Below are 21,488 nucleotides of genomic sequence, written 5' to 3' on the forward strand. Positions count from 1 at the left end.
TTTCCATAGGGTTGTAAAATATTTTGAGTATGGTCTCAGCAATAGTATTTTGTGAATGTGTAATTAACAGGCACTGAAATAGTAGTTTTATTTATTCTGAAGCCTAGAGAACCTATATAGCTATATAACATGTGGCCTTTTGGAAATTGAGTACATTATATGAAAAATAATCTGGATATAGCATTCGCATTAATATTGATATATTTGGTCTCAAAGTGACTTTTATTGAAAGGACTTGGGAATTTAGATTTGAGGCATGTTTGCCCTGGACAAGTAGAAGCAATTTTAGCAATTATAAATAATTATATATATAAAAAATCAAATATTACAGTGTTAGTTTTTATTCTGGATTCTGTCTGTTGTACCAGAATAGTTCCTTGGTATCAGTAGGTCATGAACACTTTTAAAATCCAAATATCTGCATTGTTGGTCATTCACTGTGGATAAGCACACTTAATGCCACTGATATTTAGTGGAAGAAGGGTCTGACAGAAGGTGGTAAAGGACAAGTATGAGCACATGAGATAGGTAATTGATTGGTATGTCCAGGCAACGTGATGTGCCTGACCAAGGTGTGACCACGCATCACAGCTGAGTGGTCAGAAGAGGAGGGTACCATCTCCACATGTCCCTGATCCCCCAGCATGAATCATTGCGTGGCATATGCCACTGACCTCAACCCCAGATAGTTAAAGTTTACCTTTTAGCATGTTAAACTAATGATGCCAACTTTAATTCACTATTGTATTGAGCACTGCATATAATGTGTTCTGGGAGCTGCCTTGAGTTCACTCTATGAAAGGAAAGAGTTTGTACTTACTTGAACCCCCATATTGCACCTACTGCCACGGCTTTCCTGGAGTTCACCCCTTACTGTGCAGCTCATAGAAATGGATATGGTTTATTGCTGATCTCACTACTCAGGCAGAGTCTTGAAACTGTCTCGTGATGTAGAGTTCTGTAATAGTTTTCCACTTATCAAACATGGAGGTGTAACATCAAAAATACGCTGTTACTTTGAGCCTTCTTTTATTCTGAGCAGCTTTTTTTAGTATGTGTGTAGTTGGAGTGCAGCTCCTCAGTGATCTGGGCTGTAGATATATCTAGCTACTCTGTTTCAGCAGCCCTGTTAAAGCAGGAATGCAGAGAATGAAAAGCATGCAGCTAGCACCTGCAGTATGAGTGTGTGCTAAATGAGTTACTTAGATTCACATGGGAGCATGGCAGAAGTACAGGTACAGTCCTTTCCTTTGGAGTAGCATGGGGCTGCCTAAGTCATGGGCCAAGCTTTATCACTGTGCTCTGTTCTGAGTTATTCATAACATGCCTCTTTCAAAACTCAGTCAAAGAATGTATTAAGGTGAATCTCCTTCAGTACATAATCTCAAGTTCACTGCTCTTTATGTAGAGATTGATGAGGTTGTTGAAAGGAGACATGCATGACATTTCAATTGCAGTAAATATCAAGAAAAGGGTTGCATCGTGGTGGTGTAGGAACTATCCAGTCTAGTAAACATCAACTTTTTTGAATTCTTCAGTGCTGTATTGCAGTTTAGGCAATCTAGGAATTACTTTTTCTTACTTAATATAGATGCATTTCCTGTTGCGATTTTATGCATTTTCCTCCAAGACTGGTGCCTGTTTCATTCTTTTAAATGAATTTTAAATGAAATGCAAGGTTTTATTTTTATTTTGAGTGTGTTGGGAATTTTAACTGGCCGACCTCTGCTATTTTCTGCACACCATACTTACACGTGCTCCTGACAGCTGTGAAAGGAAGGTGGGAGTGTGGACAGGAGAAACCCACACTGTGCTCTACTCGTCGCATGATCAGTGAGTTTGTGATTTGGAGCCATACTGTAGAGAATACCTACCCCAACTGGCCAGTGGCTTCTTGTTCATGAGCCTTCATCCTCTGCAATTAATCTTCATGGCATCCTTGCTTCCAGCTAAGGCCAAGATAAGTTTAAAGAATACCTGCAATTAAAACTGTCATGTTAAATGCCTTGAGATGGTGACATCACTGAGCCAGCGATGTGGCTGTGCAAGATTTCTTCATCTAATTATTTTCTCCTGATCTGCATTCATAGTTTTTTAAGAAAGAAAAAGTGGTGTAACTTTCTCTGAACAGAATTGTTTATAAGGATTGCCATGCTGGTTTTACTTTGCCGTGTGGATTTTAAACGAGTCGTAACATGTAGCAGGCAGTCTTTTTTTCTAATGTCTCCTACCTCATAAATCTGTTTTATGCAAAAACTCATTTAATCTTTCATATTTTCATAAAGAATGATGGAGAAGTATACAAGTAAGGCTAGAAGCACTTACTTTTATTTTAAATTTTTTTTTTTATTGAACAGTGGGTGGGTTTTTTTGAAAGCTCAGATAATTATAACCACCTCTTGATCTATATGAACTCTGAAGTATGTGTACTAGTGAAATACTAGAACCCAAATTTCTTTTAATTGCTTATCTCGTGACACTGGCAAGATGAGAGCTCAGTGCCAAGCTGTGATGAAGTCTTATATTTTCAGTTAATTTTCATCTCTCCATTTAAATGTGCAATACTGCATTTCTCTTAGCCAGAATTTAGGTAGTTGGAATGGTTCCTATTGAACTGTGTATTTTTCCTTCTAAGAGTTGGCGGTGGTGTGGAGAAGAGAGGGAGTAAGTGCTACTAATTTTTAAAAGCTCTGGCATTTTGAAGTCGTGACCTTAGTAATTTTCAATTGACTTTTATTAGACAAAGCACAGCCATGTAAATATGGTACTTTTTATTAAAACAAGATCACTTTTCCAACTTGGTGTTTTGAGGCAAGCCCCAATAGTGTTTGAATTGCCATTTGAGATACAATGCAATAATGTATTTCACGTTTCATTGCTTGCAGAGGAGGAAGAAGCTGTGCCTCAGGAATTTGACTTCATCCCCCAAAACATCTGATGCTTATCTTGCATGTGAATTTTTTGTAAAAATTATATGGATATATACATAAAATATATGGAATGTAGCTGTCAAATTCTGTCTTAAAAAATGTGTGTTGTATGTGATTATTTTATTTTATTATTTGTAAGCGCATACATAAAAGTGCAAACAATGTTTTCATTTATTGCTTTTCAGGGGATATAATTTTTAATGCTCACTATCCTGACTTGCCACCAGATTTTATCTTTGGAGAGGATGCTGAGTTTTTGCCAGATCCTTCTGCCTTGCATGTAAGTACTTTACTGTTTGAGAACCTTACACCTTGCAGAAAGACTTCACTTTTTTAGAATAGCTTCAACAACAGGAATTTTATAACAATGCAAAATAAAGAAGAGACACACCTTTTATCTCACTGGTATTTTGTGTGTAAGCACATTGCCTTCTAAAGTGATTTAAAGTTGAATCCATAAATGGAGGGGGACAAAGTTTAAAATACTTTAATCAAGACAATATTACCTTTGTAGGAGTTACTTAAAATATCTGTAAAAATATGTCTATTTAATATATGACCTTCTTAAATGTCTGTCTCAGAAAAAAAAGGTTGATCAATTGTGTCTTTAAAAACATTTATCTCTGAAATAAAGTAGTGTAATTTGGTGTCACGTTGATTTTTGTTTTCTGTTGAGGAAGGATATATCTAGTTAACATGTTCTGGGAACCACTTCATCAAAGAAAGCTATCTGCTCATGTCTGTTAGGGTTATCTGGACAAAGAAATGACCTTCTAAAAGGTGGGAGTAACAGAATGAGAAAATACTCTTATACAGCTTTATTACTATTACTTTTGGTTTTATCTTTTACCTCATAATAAGTTATATACAAAAATCAGGAGAATTGTTTTTTATAATTTTTTTAACATACCTAATAGAACTTTTAAAAGGTGAATGTCATATTTGTTTTCTTCTGGTCACTTCACTGTCAAGCTTGCAAACTCCTTTGGGTAGGAGGCATGGTGCTGATGAACAGTTATTTCATTATGCTAGTTTATAGAAAAAGCTTTTCTTTCTATGGCAATTCTAGAATTGTTTTCACACTCCTTTATTTACCAATTCTGTTTTCCTCTTTTTCTCATTTGTTTTAAAATCTTACAACGTCCTGAGAAGTGTTTGCATTAGTTGTTACTTTTTATAGTTGATATTAAAAGAAGAGAAGCACCTTTTAATGTACTGGAAATAGAAATAATTAATAAATTGCAAATGAGATATAAAGTAATTTGGGACATCTTGCAGAAATGCTGTTCAGATGGAGAAGCTTGCTGAGAGGGATATGGTGCCATATTTCTCAAATGAAAAGAAGTCACTAACAGTTGTATTTTACAGGAAAGCCTGCAAAGATAAAAACATCCTTATTTTTCTTTCTTTCTTAAATTTTTCATTAATTATGTTTTTTTTGGGAGTGTTGCTTTTCTTCTGCCTAAGCACAGAACAAACTTCTTGTCTTTTTGTTGGAAAGAAGAGCCATTTGCTTCTTGATACATAATGAGATTAACCAGCCTATTGGAAAATAATTAGAGTAAACCAAAAAATAAGTCTGCAAGCCTTTGGTCATTATGCCTTGCTGAAGCATTCACCATGTAAATGTAACCTTCAGTTTGTCCTGATGATGTTGGAGCATGTTATTCCCACCTTGCAGCGGTGGTCTACACAGTGTACCTTTGGTTTTGCACTCACTGTTTAAAGTTCCATATGGTTTGTAGATTTTTTTCTTCAGAATGTTGCCTTAACAATAACTTGCTTATTGTGCCAAATCTTTGAATAGCTCCCTTTTTTCCACAAATGCGAGAGCTGTTTAATGAAGAAAATTTTAATTAAATTCTAAGATATTAGCAGAATTCTTAAATGTGTTGATGTAGCTGTCTACTGACTAGAAGTAAAATACAGATTAGCACGTTGACCATAATTTAATGCTCTTAATCTTGAGCACTCTTCAATACTTCTGATGCAACCATTCCTGGCAATCAAAACAGAATCTACCATGCACAAAAGCATGTAGATGTTATTCAATGAGGAGCACAGTCTCTAAGTAAGGAATATGTGCCATCAGATCTGTGGGAATTCTGATATTGAGCCTGCATGCACTGCTCTCATCTGTCTGAGTGTCTCGTTTTCCAAGAAGTCATCACATGTTGTTAGATGGCTTGAGTCAGGCATTATGCTTAGCTTGAAAGGAGAACCAGGTACTCCAGATTCCTCCAGCTCGTGTGGCTCTAATGGAGGTTGTCAGTAGGCTTCCCTGAAGACATTTGAATGGCTGTGTTGCAGATCGTTTCAGTCACTCTTCAGTTTCCATGGCCATGGGCAGACCTTCCAGTTAGGTTTTCATCTGAGTATGGTAATAGCTGTTCAGTTAAGCAGCTGTTAGCCAGACAGCTAAAGTAAGATTCCAGAAATACTGCATTTTAAAAAGTGAATGCTGTAAGAGAATAGTTCATGTTTTGGGTTTGGTTTTGTTTCCCCTGGAGAATTCTTGAATGACTAGGCCAGTATTTCAGCAGAAGAGCGATGTATTGAGCTCAACACTCTTGTTTTATAAGCAGGGCTTATAAATGCTTTCCTAAATTGATACTGCAATTGCAGAATCAAGTTGAAAATGCTCATTGAAATTTAGCTTTGCTTTTGTGTCTTGCACAAACATTAAAGTCACTTGAATTTGAAACTCAGCTTGAGTCTCAAGTTCAGCACTGCAAAGTGTGTGCTTCATTACATGTCTTACCAGTAGTGGTTACTCTGCTGGTCGCAGGGTCTAACTGTGTGCATGCTGATCTTGCCAGTGATACTGGCATTGTGCAGCACTTCAGCTGTGGGGCAAGTGGTCCTTTTGGTTTGTCATACAGTTTTAATTGCAGTCAGGGGGCTAAATTCTTTAAGTTGATGATGCTGTTCATGCTCAAAGAGCAATTAAAAAGAAACATTTTTACATTTTATTGTCATTAAGAATGTTTTCTTATCAAAATGCATTTAATACTTGCATGTATAGTATGCATAAATAAAATCAGCTTCTCAGAATGTAAATAGAAAAGTTCTTTCCTGCTCTAGTGTTTATTCATTTTGGATGACAAGTATTAGAAATGTATTTTAAAAACAACCTATGATTCACTCGGTTCTGATTAAAAATTCAGTTGGCACACAACAAGATTAGTGATTGTGTACGGATGAGATTAATTTGGAGCTCATTACAATGACGCCAGTTTGAGTAACAAGAATTGTTTGTTATGTTAGCCTAGTTGATTGTTAATGTGAGCCAGTTAATAGCTGAAGTGCTTATTCAAAATGTTAACCCCATTTTTCCAATGATTTTGAATTATCTTCTGTTTGGCAAAGAGGATACAATAGAAGTTTCAGCAAGGCAACTGACAGTTCAAGGAAATGGGTGTCTTAGTATTCTACCTCAGGTCTCCAGCTAGTCTCCCCAGAATTACTCTGCCCACCCATTGCTATCAAAAGGGCTTGAATAGCCTTAGTGGGAATGGAGGCAAGAGGACATGAGCATTTCCTGAAGCCTACTAAATGCTGAATATGTCCTTGTGGGCTAGTATATAGCATTTTTCTTGTGGGAATACTTAGTGCTGCGTTTGCATGGGAGGAAGATACTGTCATCACAGATCTTCAGAGAATAGGCCGCTGCAGTTCTCATGCCCACAATTAGCATTGGGAGGATTCTTTTCCCTTGTGTATTTGTTGATACTGAGTACAGATTTCAGTCACTGTGGAGTTAATTCAGCTCATTGTGCTACTCAAGTGTATTGGCTGTCACGCTCTATATCTTATTTGTTTTTAAGTTCTTGTATTTGTGCTTATTAGACTCATTTGGCTATATGAGGACTGTCATGAAGGTTGTACTTTTTTCTGTGCCTCTGTTCAAAGTATTAATCGTTATTTCTGTTGGTTGCTGAGTTAGCTTTTAATGGGTAGTGAAGAGATCCTTTAAATATTCCCCTCTTCCATTAATTGTTTATTTACTCAGGAGCATGAGACATGTTTAACAGTGTCAGTTGTACCCCTGCCCACAGTAACTCCAAGAAACCTCAAAGACTCCTTACGTTAACTACTATTGTTTGAACTATATTGTTCTTAAAAGTCTGTCATTTGTATTGTTAGGAAGGATTTAGATGTTATGTGTTCTAGTGTGAGAGCCCCCCATAAGGGCAATGAGCTCAGTGGTTTTTGGGATGTGATTTTAAAATATAAAGCCACAGCAATGAGTTCTGCTTGTCTGAGAAATGCACGGGTAAGTTCAACCTATTGAGCTCTTCTGTGTGCTCTATTTCAAATGTCAGCAGCACATTTCATTCTTGGACCCCCTAACCTGCTGCTCTTGTGCTGAAAGCCTTAAATTATTTTGGCTTCAGTTGAACTTGGGGAATTTATTCAGTTTATTAGAAATGTTTTTCCTTATTTTGAGCTACTTTATATTCCTGTATATTGTGTTCGTTTTTCAACCATGTCTTGACTTTATATGTCAATATGTTTTGTTTATTTATAATCCCATGTTATTTAGCATTTAATTTTATGAAACAAACATTAATTCTGAAAACATTTTATTCCTGTCCCTCTCTATTGATCCTACCTATTTGTATTTATGGGGAATGCAGTTATGTGTGCACACATATATATACATATGCATATAGTCACTGCAGCCTTGCTGAAGGTTGTCTGGTATTAATAGGTAGTGGGGAGAAGAATCACATACCATTACCTTTAGAGAAGTCATTTATTCAGGAACTTTCTCAAGGACTTCGACTGTTGGCACTTATAGTATCCGTTTTGGTTATGCCAGTACAGCATTTCTTTTAAAGCCAGATCTGAAAGAATGTAATTTTGAATGTATTTTAATCTGGTTTTGGTGTCTGAGCTCCACACTGTTTCTCAGGGAATTACAAAATCACAGAATAGTTAGGGATGGAAGGGCCCTCTGGAGATGATCAGGTTCAGCCCCTCTGCCAAGTTGAGTAAGTACTGGGTTTAAAATGAGAAATCCCCAAAAGAGGATTCTGGCTGGGAATCCTCTCCTGGCGTAGTGTGGCCTGCTTGACTGCAGCCTGTGTGAGGTCCTTCTGAGAAGTCACACGGTCTGAGAGCAAGTGTTAGGATTATCTGTGTACCTGTGTGGTAAAGGTGATGGCCATACAGTCCAGCAGGAGTTCAAGAGGATGGTAGAAAAAAAGATTTTCCCGTCACCTTTCTATCTTTTAGTCTGTAAAGACCTTTCTACAATAGGAAACTACTTCTTTTTCTCATTGTTTTAGTCTTCTTGATTTCTCTTGCAGCCTTTTGTTTTTGTCCTTTTTGTCTACAGTTGTTAATATTTATATGGCTGAGAGATGTTTAGCCACATTGTATTATTGTGTTATTTTCTATTCATGTAAGATCATTGCATTGTATTTACCTCACTTTCTTTTTGCCAAACTTCTGCATTTCCTAGTACGATTTATAAAATGTGTCTTTCTATCTCAAAGCGTTAGCAGAACAGAATATGCTAAAGTTGAAAGTTGTGTTCTACTCGATTGCAGTATTTTGGCTGAACTTTTCACCTAGCAAATCCAGAAATTTAAAAAAAAAGAAAATTCATGGTCTGATAATACTACTTTAATTTCAAGGAACAAAATATCTGTTAAGCTAGGTAGTTTTGCCTTTCTTGCTTAAATATTGCTGGTGTAGAAGGCAAAATTAACTCCATTAGTTTTGTAAACGGCTCCAGGGGGAAACATTTCCTTTCATTTTTTGGCACAAGCTGCTCTGATAATAAAATTTCTCCTTAGAATATGAAAAATCCAGAATATTAGCTTTTAAAATATAGTATTTCAGTCCACGAAAGACTAGTTGTTGGAGAGCATTAGGAATGTGCATGGATGTTTGACTGAAGGATGGCAAAGTGGGAGAAAATGTTTTTCTCCATACTAACTAAAGTGATGAAGGACTTAATCATTGTGCACTAGTAAAATAGGGGGAGAAAACATTTTATGGTTTTCCATTCATAGCATTGTTTTAAGATAAAATAAAGATAATTTTTGTTTGTTGTATGAGTTTGACCATATTTTTCATGGTCTTAGATTTAGATAGGCCAGAAGTTTGGACCAGAATAACAGGATGCTTAAATCTTAATGTAAAATGCTGAAAAGTATATTTGGGCTTGTATGTCTTTGCTTTGCAGGAAATACAGTTGTTGCTAGTGGTAAGGGTGGTATAATGAATTATAGTAAATCATTCACTTTTGAGCTATAGTTCATACCAAATATGTAAAGTTGGATATCGCAAGCCAGACATATGAAAGGAGAACATCTTTTAGGTGGAAGTCTGGAAGTACAATGATAATTTACAATCCTTTAATGTAAACCAGCAAACTGGTAATGTACTTCTGACTATTTTTTGGTTCAGTTTTATGTATTAATACATAATACATTAATACATAATACATTAATATACAATCATACTTTATTTGAGCAGTGTTTTGTTAAAAATGGTAAAAAAAGTATTATCAGAAAAACTAGCGGAAAATGAAAGGATTCTGGTCCTTATGTGTGGTGTTACTGTAACAATACACTCCACTCTAGAGTGCTTTCTAGAATTCTCAAGAACTCTAGAAACAGTAAGAAATTATATGTCTTGAAGGCAACAGCTTGTTAGCTTTGGAGAAACACGTTTACAAGGGCCTTGGGTAGGGGTGGGGGTTTTTTTGAGAGAAAATACTGACTCTAGGACAGTCTTCCTGAATTGAGAATACATTTAAACTCTGTGTAGTATGCCCATTGAATTCACGTTGATGTGCCATAATAATTCGTTTTTCTGTAGAGGAAGTTGGTCATTGCTTATGAATATTCAAGTGGAAAAAACTTTTATATTAACTGATTTCAGGAGGACAGTTAGAAATGGTCATTCTGTCTAATAATGAAATTTTGTGTTTGATTTAATTCTGGGTTGTGAATTCTGTTCTAATTTGTAATTGCACTTTTCTCCAATTAAATTAGTTTAAGTTTGGTACCCTGAAGGTTCTTTCCTTCAGAAGATATTGTTGGGGCAAAGAAATAAATGTCTTTGCGCTCAGGATGATTTTGAAAATATCTGTTCATTTCCTGAAATGGAGGAGGACTGAAGATATATTTTCTTTCCTTTTTTACCAGTCTAAGTTTCAACCTATATTTGTTTCAAAACCTCTTTGTTTTACTCATTCTTTACATTCTTTTAGGTCTGTGTTTCCTTGCTATCTTCTATTTCAGTTCCTAAGGCATATCTGCTCTTTTTTAGAGATAACTACAGAAATATAATTCAAATTTAGTCAGCAACTTGAGTCTTTGGTTTGCAGTATAAGTGTTTGTACAGTTTCATGTGAACTCTGCATTATACCCATCTTCCCAGAGATGCAGATTTTGCTCTCATAAAGGAACCAAATGAGTGTTTTCATGCTGGTTTTTTGAGAAGAGATAATTAATGTGCAATAATTTTTCTGGTATGGTAGAGAAATAATTTTGATTTTCAATATTTTACGAGTTACACAAAATTTTTTTTTGTGTTTTCTTAGGGACTGTATTTTCAAGGTCTTATAAGCCTTCTTGTACAGATGCAAAATAAAAATGGCAATACTACTCTCACAACAGTGAGGTCCACAAGTGAGGTATACATTGATTTTAATTTGTGGGATTTTGGAAGAGGAAGAATGGTTAGAAGAAAAGAGTTCTGCATGTACCATTCGACAATAAATGCTCAAGGGATGTTAGTGGATGCTATCCAAAACATTAGCTGTGAAGGTTCTGCCTTTTTGCTGTAGCTAAAATTACTTGTGTTGACAGGAAAGGAAAAAGCCACAAGAGCTGATAAGAGTGAAAGGTTTGCTATTTGAAAGGGACTCTTGAGGTGAAGCATTAGCAGTGGTCTGTTCTCTGGTCCACTGGGGGTCTGAGGAGTTGAGGTCTATTCACACTGCCATCACGGCATGGTAAGTGAGTCTTTAGCTAAAAGATGCACTTGCCTATATCTTGTGGGGGAATTTTTCTTTTCTTCATGCTTTATTCCTTGTACTTGCCATGTCTAGTTAAATATGTAAACCTCTGGTAACCAACTCCCAAGGCAAAAAAGTGCAGTGTGGAGAAACTAATGATTAGTGCATTGGATTCACTAACGCAGAATTTAATACGTGCTGAAGGAATTAAGAAATTCCCTCTTGAATCAGGTAAAGGTATCATCTGCTTTCTGAATGAGGTGTATTGAGAGGTCTGGAAAGAAACAAAACTTGTCTAATTCCTTAGCAAAGTAGGGCAAGAAATGCTTATGCATGCCAAGTCTTTAGAAGATTAATTAGATGGTAGGCAGTTGTAGCTTTTAAGAGTCTGATTATCTTCTAAGAGAACTCTGCTAAGAGAAACAGGCAGGCTTTTCCAGGAAGAATGCACAACATAAAAATGTTCTCCTGGGCTCAGCTTCACAGATTATGGATTTCCTGAATACCCTTAACTTACCAAGATCAGCTGTCTCTTCACTGCTTCTTCAGCAGGAAATAGAAAAAATTTGTAGTAACATTTGGAAGTTGAGTTTACTCCTTTTTTGATACTCGAGGGGCAGTTTTGCATTTATTCTAGGTGAATGCAGAAGAGTGTTCTCCATGTGTCAGATTTGCTGGGATCTGTTATAGAGCTGGGTATTGGATCATTTATTAGGAATCACACTGTGTAGCCAGTGGAATAAAAAAGGGAAAATAATTTCATGCATGACATAAGATGCTTTTCTGAAATCAGAATTAATTTCTTATTATGTTGTTTTCCTGCTCTGTATTTTCTTGCTAATTCAAGGCCCTCCAGTATTTGGGATTTCAACTAAGTGTTTATAATCTATTCTAATTTCTATATCCAGTTTTCACAGACCCTTGCCAAAAATAAAAATTAAAATAAATACTGACAATCCCAAGCTTTGCTTTATGCAAATGTTTTTATCTGGTATTCACAGCAGCGGAGCACACACGGTCTGTAAATTCTTTGGTTGTATTTGCAATGACAGAAGTGCTCCAGAGTTGAACTGTTTTTATGAAATGTTAAGTTTTGATGTTTGCATGGGTCCAAAAATGATCATTTCAAGAAGATCACTCCAGAAAGTTGTTCCAGTGGTGCTTTGGGGGAGAGGGATATGAAGAACCTGTGAAAACAAGATGACAAGTAGATGGCATGTAGGTTTAAAGTGATTGATTTGAAGCTGCAGCCTGTAGGATGTTTAAGTGCTGGCTGCTAAGAAACTGAAGCCTTTGAAGTTGTTATAACACTCCAGCCCTGCAAATACTGTGAAAAATATCTGTTGATAGAAAGATGTGAGCATATGGTAGATAATTATCCTGTGCCTGTTTCTGTGAGCAGTTTCCCTGTGGTGGCCTATGAAGAGTAGAGCAAAGCAAGGACTGAAACCAGATATGCCAGTTTCTAGGCTAATGCTGTAACCACTGGACCAGTATCTCCTCTGTATTTATGTGGAGGATAAGTACTAATATCATGCTGTGATCTTTCTCATTTCGGGTAAAAACTTATATTGGTATTGATTTTAAGCCACTGTAGGATGCAAGTTGTGTGCATGTGGTGTGCAGAGATATAAACAAAATGCAAATCTGTACTTAACATTATTCTTTATGATAATTCTGGATGAAAGATGCTATAGAAATGCATTACCACTGTTACGTGCTTGGGAGGTTTTGTTTACTGACATTTTCTCATGAAAGTTAATTTCTTGCTTAGAAATATAGAAGTACACTAACTTAAAATAAGATCTTGCTGTTATTTCCTGTAGTATAGCCAGGAAAAACAGTTACAATCTGTCTCCTTTAAAATCACATTCCTGGAAGATATTCTGGCAACCTGAGTATTTAAGCACATTTCAAAGAAAAACAACTTCAAATCAATTAGAAATTGTTACCATATTTCATTTTTGATAGTGTAGAATTATAGTTTGCTGCAGACATTGCCTGGAGTTATGAAATAAGCAATAACCTGTGAAGGAGTCTATGAATTAGCAGCCTTATGGAGCATGAGGCCCATTGTATTGTGAAAAGAAATAGGGAATAGGTAATCATGGGCACTGAGTAGTTTGTATAGGTTCTTGATTAATTTTTTTGGAAGGATGAAAGAATACTAAGCACAGAATGTTTCAGAACAAAATTTAAATGTTTCTTTGCCAGAAGTTGAATAGTACAGCGTCTTTGGAAAGCTAAACTTGCATGTCATTACTAATAGGGCTGAGAAGTTGCTTCATTGGGGATTTTTCACTTGCCTTACCTGTAAGGTCTCACTAGAACTGATAGTGTCAGGCTGCAAATTTTCCTTGTCTCTTTTGGAAATCCAGTTGGTGTCATTGCTACTCATTTAAATGAGTTACTGTTGAAATGGCTTAAATTGCACTCTGTGGGTGGCCTTGTAACAGCTCTACTCTGCCTTTTATACCAACTTCAAGTGAATTCATTTTCTCAACTCTGGTCATGTCTGAGTGTCAAAAAAACCTTTCCCTATCAAACTGTTCACTTACTATGCAGCCAACTTCTGTCAGCAGACAGGATCAGGAGCCAGGGAATTCACAAAATTGAATTTGCAGCCCCACAAAATCTCTGGGGTTATACTTCTTAGTGAAAATCAATGCTCCTTGGTGAGATTGTTTAACTTAATATCTGGCAGATGGTCAGACCAGATTTCCCAAATCACTTGGATTTCTCCAGTGTCAACACAGTTTGAAGGATGCCTATGGCCTATTAATCTCTGTATAATAATTGAGTACTATTTTTCCATTCCTATTGCCACACAGCATGAGCTAGAGGGGAAACTTAGTGAATGTACATGTTATTTGTTAATCACTTTGAAGTCTAGATAGGTGTTTTCTTAAAAGCCTTGTCCTGAAACTTTGTTTTATAATAAAAAATGTCAGCCAGGAAAACTTCTGCCATGAAGTAGCATTTAACTTCCTTGTGTTGAATTGCTTACTTATGGATAGGTAAATAGTTACTGGCCATCTTCTGTATGGGCAGTGATGCTTCTGGAGTCTGGTCTCTGTCATATGGAAGTTCTCATTCTGTTGCTGAATGAAGGGTTATGGAGCAGCAAGAGAACACAGCAACTAGGCAATTTTTGCTTGGTGTAAGAAAGAGCAAGAAGGAGCAGTTAATTGAAGGAAGTCATGGCTTTAAATAAGATAGTTTGTGAAAAACAAAATACAGACAGTTTATTGGTTAGAGAAAGAGACACTTTTTTTTTTTTTTTTTTGCTTTTTAATGGATTTAACAGGTGTTTATTTTTGTTATGATTTTTTTCTTGTGTTTACAGTAAAGAAAAAGTTTTTAGCTTGGGAAAAATCCTGGATGGAGCTGAGAAAGTTTTACGTCCTGAGAAAGACTCAGAACCTGAGAAAAAGGCCTGGCTGAAATGTGCCTAGGCCTTCAGCAGTGTACACACTCATTCCATTACTTTTTCTGCAGGGCATTTTGAATTTATTTCTACAGATAATTTTTCATTAATTCCCTAACTGGAAAAATGGGCCTTACCCAGTCATCACAGATGACATTTGCAGACTTCTGTGTCTACAAGAATATACTGTCATCTTTGGGTGCTACTAAAACTTCTGTACTTCAAATGAGGCAACAGTTGATCTTTTTAGAAAATGAAAGTTTAACAAGTTGCAGTATGGCAAAGCAAAAAAAAAAAAGATGAAATTAGAAACTGAAAGGTTGAAATTAAGATCTAAAGCATGAAGCTGCTCCTAGTGTTGGTGGAGATCATGGAGACAGTGTCTAGACAGGCAGTGTCTAGACAGAAGAGAATTGTTTATTTGAGCCTCCATCTGTGTGCTCAGAAATGACAGGTAAGTTCTTCAATGATATGCTGAAAAGATAACATGAATGATGGTCCTGACCAATCTGAGTTGTGCATGTGAGATCAGCATGAATGCAGAGCTAGTTGCAGATGCAGTTTGGGTTGATTCATACTGGTATATTGTACAGTGAGCCACATTCAGTCTAACTGGCTAACTGTTGAGTAACTTAGGATGTTTGCATTGCAGAGGTCATTTAAAGATATCTATTGGCAAACAAGGCAAGGGATTGTATCCAAGTCTGGATTTCTTTATTTTAAATGCATTAATGATTGTTCTGTTAAATTTTATTAGCTCTCTGGAAAGTCTGCAGAAGTCTTATTTCAAATTAGGCAAGATTTATTGAGTGAAATATGTAACTTAGTCTTTCAATACCCTGGCCACTGTGATAATTTTTTTCTCTATAAAATCTCCTTTATTCACAATTTTATTGCAAATTCAGAAAAAAATATGGCTCCTTTCAGCATGCATATGATTTTGGTAAAATTATAATGTATAGATTTATGAGCAAGGCAGATTTTGATATAAGCTACAGAAAGCAACAAGTCTTTTTCTGTACACATTATTGTCTTGTGATTGCTGTATTTGGGTTTTTCAAACCTTCTTGGCTTCAGTCATATGTGTTCTTATTCCCAAGATTTTTTAAAGTTTTAAAAACTAAATGTCATAATCTTGAAGTTGCAACCAATTTTAATACTTACACAAGATCTGAGTTTTGTAGCAGAACTTGAAGCCATGAAACACAAACCAGAAGCTCTGTTCTTCTAGTGTTTTAAATCTTCTCAACTACCATCTCTTAAAAAGCTGGGTAGGTTAGAGCTGAAATGCAGCCTTCGGGCAAACGATCAGAAAATACAGGTTACTTCTCTTTTTGCTCCAAGTTTAAGATTTTGCTAATTTCCAAAGTCTAATAGGGAATACAATACCACATTGCTAAATAAAATCTTATTTAGAAGGACTGTTACCTCTACAGAAGGAGGATAACTTCCTGTTTCAGGGACACTACTCTCATCAACTAAAGACAAATTGTGTGTCCTCAGAAGAATCTCTGTGATGCTGAAATTGTAGCAATGTAGACACTCTAAAAGAGGTAAACTTGCCAAATCAAATTCTGCCTTAGATTTCAACAATGTATTTTACAGGTAGTTGCTTACTTTATCTTTGATTTCAAAATCAGAAGGAAGATTAAAGAAGGTGCTGTCTGAAACTGAGAACAATATAGCACATATTTTGACATCCTGTTGAAATTGGATTACAGTAAAGTTGCTTAAAAGTATTTTCAAGTGAATGAATGCACTTAGTGCTTAGGGCAAATAAGTTACACTAAGATATGCAAAAAGAAATTTCATACATAAACATGGCATTATATTCAGTAGTGTTTGTGTTAAAATTTATGAGTTTAGATCTTGTGAAAAGTACAGCCCTTCTGCAAAGTTAACAAAATGGATGGAAATGTAGTGGCCAAATGCCAAATAAGTGCACTACACTAATATAATTCAAAAGCTAAAAACATTTTATATCAATCAGAACTTGTGTTTCAGAAAATTTTTGTAGCCCTTGTATGTTTCTTCCTTCATGAGTGAGAATCCATTATAATTCATGTATGTCCTAGGTGGGGAGTTAAATTGTTCTTCATGTGATTTGTTTTTATAACCAGTTTGTACTTTGAAACTTGAGTTGCTGAATGAGAGGTGTTTAGTAAGGATCCTACAGTCAAATCTTTCATTTTAATTCCTGTAGCTTTAAGGCAATACAGAATAAACACTGTTTTGATGCAATGTTCTTGCAGTCTTTGAAAAGAGCACTTCTTTAGCTCTGTGCTGCACAAATGACAATGGATTTCCTCTTGCTTTTTTTTTGTTCTGTAGTGTAATGTTATTTAAAAAACAAAAGGTTCAGTTGCATTTAGGTCAGTTATTAAAATACTGTTGGTCATTTCCTTTGACAGAACATTTCTATTGTGTTATACCAATGTCATTAGGAGGAAAGGTTATTCCCACTTGTCTGGCTGATATCAATACATACTGGCATATTACATCCTTTGGCTTTCTGGAAATGTTTTATTTGAGCAGCAGCTTGGGAACAGGAAATTTAAGGTTATATGTAGTCTGGTTTCAGACTGCATGATAGAAAATGTGTTTCCTAGAAGATGCTGTCTAACTGACAGATTTTGTCTAGTATTTTGTAGCATTGGGTAAGCTTAAATGGGTTCAAGTTGCAAACAAATTTTTACCAGCTGTAGGTGGCAGACAAGGTAGAACAAAGTTTTCAGTCACTCTGTAGTACTTGAGGAACTTACATGAATTGCAATACTATGTCACCAATTTCTCTGGAAAGAAGCTTACCTTTTAAGATATGGCAATGATAATATTCCCATTTTGTAAGTAGTTCCTACTGTCTAGAAGGGGAAGAAAACAGAGTACTTTTAATCAAGCTGTGGTCAAATGTGAAGTCTGTGACACTGGGGTAACTTTTAAAGCAGAGGTTCAAGGATTGCATTTCAGCCATGCTGAGCAGCCCTTTCTACCAAAATCAGAGTGAGCAGGAAAACAGGCATACAGTTCAATCCTGTAGCTGTTCATGCATGTAAAACACAGCAATACATACTTCCCTTGGCTTTCACTGACAAATTAGACTGGTATGTTTCAAGTGATGATGCTGAAAACGAGAAATTCATTTTGGTAAAATGTGGGAAGATTGTTTGTAAAGATAGTGCAGAAGGCAGTTTTCTTCAATGGCAATGGAATCAGCTGTACTGATTGCCAAGAAGTGGAGACAGCCTTGCTTGTCCAATGAGGATGGGTCTTACTGTCAGCTAGCCAAGAGTAAGATAGTTGGAGCTGGAGCTTGAGATCCAGAGTCTGCTGCAGTTTGGGTTGGAGTCTGCTGGCTGCACTGTGAGGAGGAAGGGACATGCAGCCATGCAAAGGACAGACAAGGTAAGAAGATGCTGTGTGAGGGGCAGACAGGCTTAGGTGGCTGGATAAGGGACAGGTTGGGGTTAGTCAGTCATGCAGAAGGAAGAAGGAAACTTGCAGAGAGGAGTCAGTGCTGTGTGGAGCTGCCTGAGAGAAGTCAGCTGAGAAAAGGTATAAGAATTTTTTAATAAAGGACTGGTCTTAGTGCTAGTGGCGTCTATCTCAGCATAATTACTACATTAATGTATATTACTTAAGTGGGAAAAAAGTATAAAGTTCTGGAAAGAGAAACACTTGAAATATTAAGCCGTCATACATGTATACTGAAGTCTGTATAAAACTACCCCATAGGGACATATCTAAAGTCATCAGAAATAATAAACGTTTTGACCCTTTTTAATGGAAATAGCCATCTTAGAAATCAGGCTATGAGTAAATTTCATTGTAGAGCTGAAGCATGGTGCCTGGTGAGTAACTGATGAAGCTTTCTATCTGCCTTTGCAGGGTATCAGAAGACAAAATTTATGCACAAACTCTTTTGTTTCTTTTTAGGCCAGAGCTGTGGAGTCTCACCTTGCTAAGATCCTGTTTCAGTCTGAGCTTTTTGTAAACCTCTGAAGCTAAAACTGGCTGGTGTTGGAAGGAGCCTGTAGGTGGAGATCATTAAGCCCAGTTGCCCTGCCTGGGCAGGATCAGATAGATCAGGCTGTCCAGGTCCTTGTCCAGTCAGGTTTTGACTATCTCTAAGGACAGAGACTCAACAATTTCTCTGTGCAACCCATTCACTTGTGTTTATTGCTTTTATTTATTACTTTTGGTGTTACACAAAATATGAATTTGTTTATGAAATATCTGCAACTTAGAGGAAGAAGTAACGTGGCATCTAAGTACATTGAATACAAATATGGATAAGAAACTTTATGAAGCTACTGTACTATATCATCACTTAGTTGTAAAATGTGGATATCTTTGCTAGTTTTGAGTTTCTTAATATAAACTGTACAATTCATGCAATTTAAATTTCTGTTGCAGATAGTTTATTGTCAAATGTCTGGGTAATATGTACCCTTCTAGTACTCAAGAGAACTGGAAAGTGAATTTTTACGCCAGCATGGCCTGCTGGGCGAAAGGGTAATGGCTTTAAATTGAAGTAGGGTAATTAAAATTAGATATAAGGAAGAAATTATTCACTGTGAGGGTGGTGAGGCACTGGAACGGATAGCACAGAGAAGCTGTTGATACCTCATCCTTGGAAGTGTTGAAGGCCAGGTTGGAAGGTGCTTTGAGCACCTAGTGGAAAGTTTCTCTCCCCTGGACTACATGATTTTAAGGGCCCTACCAACCCAAACTGTTCCATGATTCTATGAAATGCAGATTGATTTTGCTTATACTCAAAGCTTACCGAAAGCTATGTGATTGTGTTAACCTGCTCTGAGGCTGTATCAAGAAAACCACCTGAAGATGACAGTGCAAAGCATATAAGCACCAGTACTTATGCATAAGTACTTTCAATTGGTGCTGTCTCATGTCTTAACAGCATGGACTACTGGGTGAGTCCTCCTTTGTCTTTCATATAGGTCTGTTTTTGGTCAACTAGATGTAGGCATGCAACACTGGTCACATTAGGTATGGTTTTTAACACCAAACACTTCCTGAATAAAACTTGCTGTGCCTAGAAGACTCAGCCAGTTATAGGAGTAGAAACAATGTTAGTGTGTTAGTGACACAGCTATCTTAATTGTATTATCATTTTATTTCTGGTAGCTGTATTTCTTGAAATACGGTGAGCCTGTAATAAAAATTTCTGCCAGGCATATTAAAGAGATTCTGTGTACGGGTGACATTTGTGTTAAGGGGGTGAGTCAAGGTAATTCAAGTGAAGAGACAGTTAAGGTGAAATAAATCACAAGGTTGAGGCAAGAGACAAGAACCCATTTGAGATAATGGAGCAGAGCAGTTTCTGTAGTTGGTGTTAATTTACCATATTCACTTGGGTGACTGCTTTTTGAATCATTTACTGTGCAAGGTTGTACTTACCTAATCCTTGTGTGTTATGTATCAGTTTTAATTTAATTCAAACTTTCCCAGTTCCCAGATGCAGCAGTATAATTTTAGGAAAGAATTGAATGCTAATTTGGGCCTATGGAAGTCTGATAGTAGCCCTGTTATCAGTTTCATGGTGGTCTCCTATTTGACATTAAGCTTCTGCTGTTTCACCTGGCTTTCTTCCAAAGCATAGTAGAACCTTCTTATTTTAATGTTGTCGTTTAGCTTTGTCACAAAAGTTCCTCATGGATATGTGCCTCTGGTATCAGTATGGAAGGGGGATTGCTTGTCTTTTATTGCTGTAAACAGTTTTGGTCTTTGTTCTCTTCCATTCAACAGAATTTAGCTTCCTGGAATCCTTCAAACCCTGAATGCCTCCTGCTTGTTGTGAAAGAGCTTGTGCAGCAGTATCACCAATTCCAGTGCAGCCGATTACGGGAGAGCTCTCGGCTCATGTTTGAGTATCAGACTTTACTTGAAGAGCCCCAATATGGAGAAAACATGGAAATCTATGCTGGCAAAAAAAACAACTGGGTAAGCTTTTATTTAATTTAAAATGCTTTTAACAAATACAGCTCTTGCTTCGGAAAACCTAAGTTTTTCCTGAGCATCTCCATGCTTTCAGTTTCCAATGGAGAAAACTCCAATTTGACTTCAGCTCATTTTCTATGCTCCCTGTTTCGTATGCTGCTGTGTTCCATTACCTTGGTTGAACCAGATTTCCAGGCGAGAACTGAGTTTGAGCCTGGTGTTCATTCATCTGGTTTGTAGGTGAAAACTTGGAAACTGTTGAAATGCCTGTGCTGTGTTTAGAGGGCACAGTGCAATATTAATGCAGAAGTTTGAGTTAGCTTGAAAGATTTTAGAGGCAGAATAACTGTGTTGGTATGACACCCTACCAGCCTGCTTAGGGGTAGGATGTATTAGGGTGTGTTTCCACATGATGATTGAGTTGATTTAATTGGTAGCTGCAGCTGCCAGTATCTCTCTTGCACTTGTCTAAGCTGAGTTGATTTGTTCTGGGAGAGGAGAGGAAAAACTAACCCTACTAATTTTCTGCAAGAGGAGGCAAGATGAGATAGAGCAGTGACTTAGTAGGACCATGCTTTCCTATGACAGCAGCATACTCTTAAGATAAATTTGCCTTCAAACTAGTATCTTCTGAAACAGGTGCAGTCTGAAAATTGAGGGAAATTCAGCACTCCTACTATCAAGGCCTAGAATTCAACTTTGTCACTTCAATCATCCTTAAGTTAGAGGTGGTTCAAGGATGTTTGCCTTACAACTCACGCATTCATCTGGTTTTCTTTTCTTAGACAAGTCATCTAGGCTTTTTTTATTTGAACACAGGTTTAATTTTCTTCATCAAAGAAGTCAGACCCCTTTAATCTTTATAGATCAGAATATTTGATTGAAATTAACTTATTCACAGATGTTATTGTCCATAGCTTGCATCCCAAATAACTTGCTATATCTCTGAATTTCATCAGACTGGTTTATTGAAGCGCAGAAGGCTTTCTGAACTGCACTGAAATTTTATCACAGTTTTGCCAGCTGCAAAAATTCTACACAAGATTGTAGAAAACTAGGGGTTTCCTCGTTTTTGAGAGCAAAGACATTGCTACTTAAGCCTTTTGAGTCTCTTCTCAGTCTTTGGTGATTGAATAAAGAACTTTCTTTAATTTTAAATGCTGTTTTAATTAAAAATATTCCAATAAAATAA

At 36.6% G+C, this 21,488-nt stretch overlaps 1 protein-coding gene across 2 annotated transcripts in view; it reads left to right on the plus strand.

The window, feature by feature from the left end:
* Nucleotides 1–21,488, plus strand: part of BABAM2 (BRISC and BRCA1 A complex member 2) — a 162,359-nt gene that overhangs the window by 29,580 nt on the left and 111,291 nt on the right. For both annotated transcript variants that reach the window (XM_056489005.1, XM_056489006.1), the window contains 2 exons: nt 3,116–3,210; nt 20,105–20,299. In XM_056489005.1, coding sequence (XP_056344980.1) covers nt 3,116–3,210; nt 20,105–20,299 — 290 coding nt within the window. The remainder of the gene's footprint in view (nt 1–3,115; nt 3,211–20,104; nt 20,300–21,488) is intronic.

The sequence above is a fragment of the Oenanthe melanoleuca genome, chromosome 3 (assembly GCF_029582105.1).
Source record: "Oenanthe melanoleuca isolate GR-GAL-2019-014 chromosome 3, OMel1.0, whole genome shotgun sequence".
NCBI lineage: Eukaryota > Metazoa > Chordata > Aves > Passeriformes > Muscicapidae > Oenanthe > Oenanthe melanoleuca.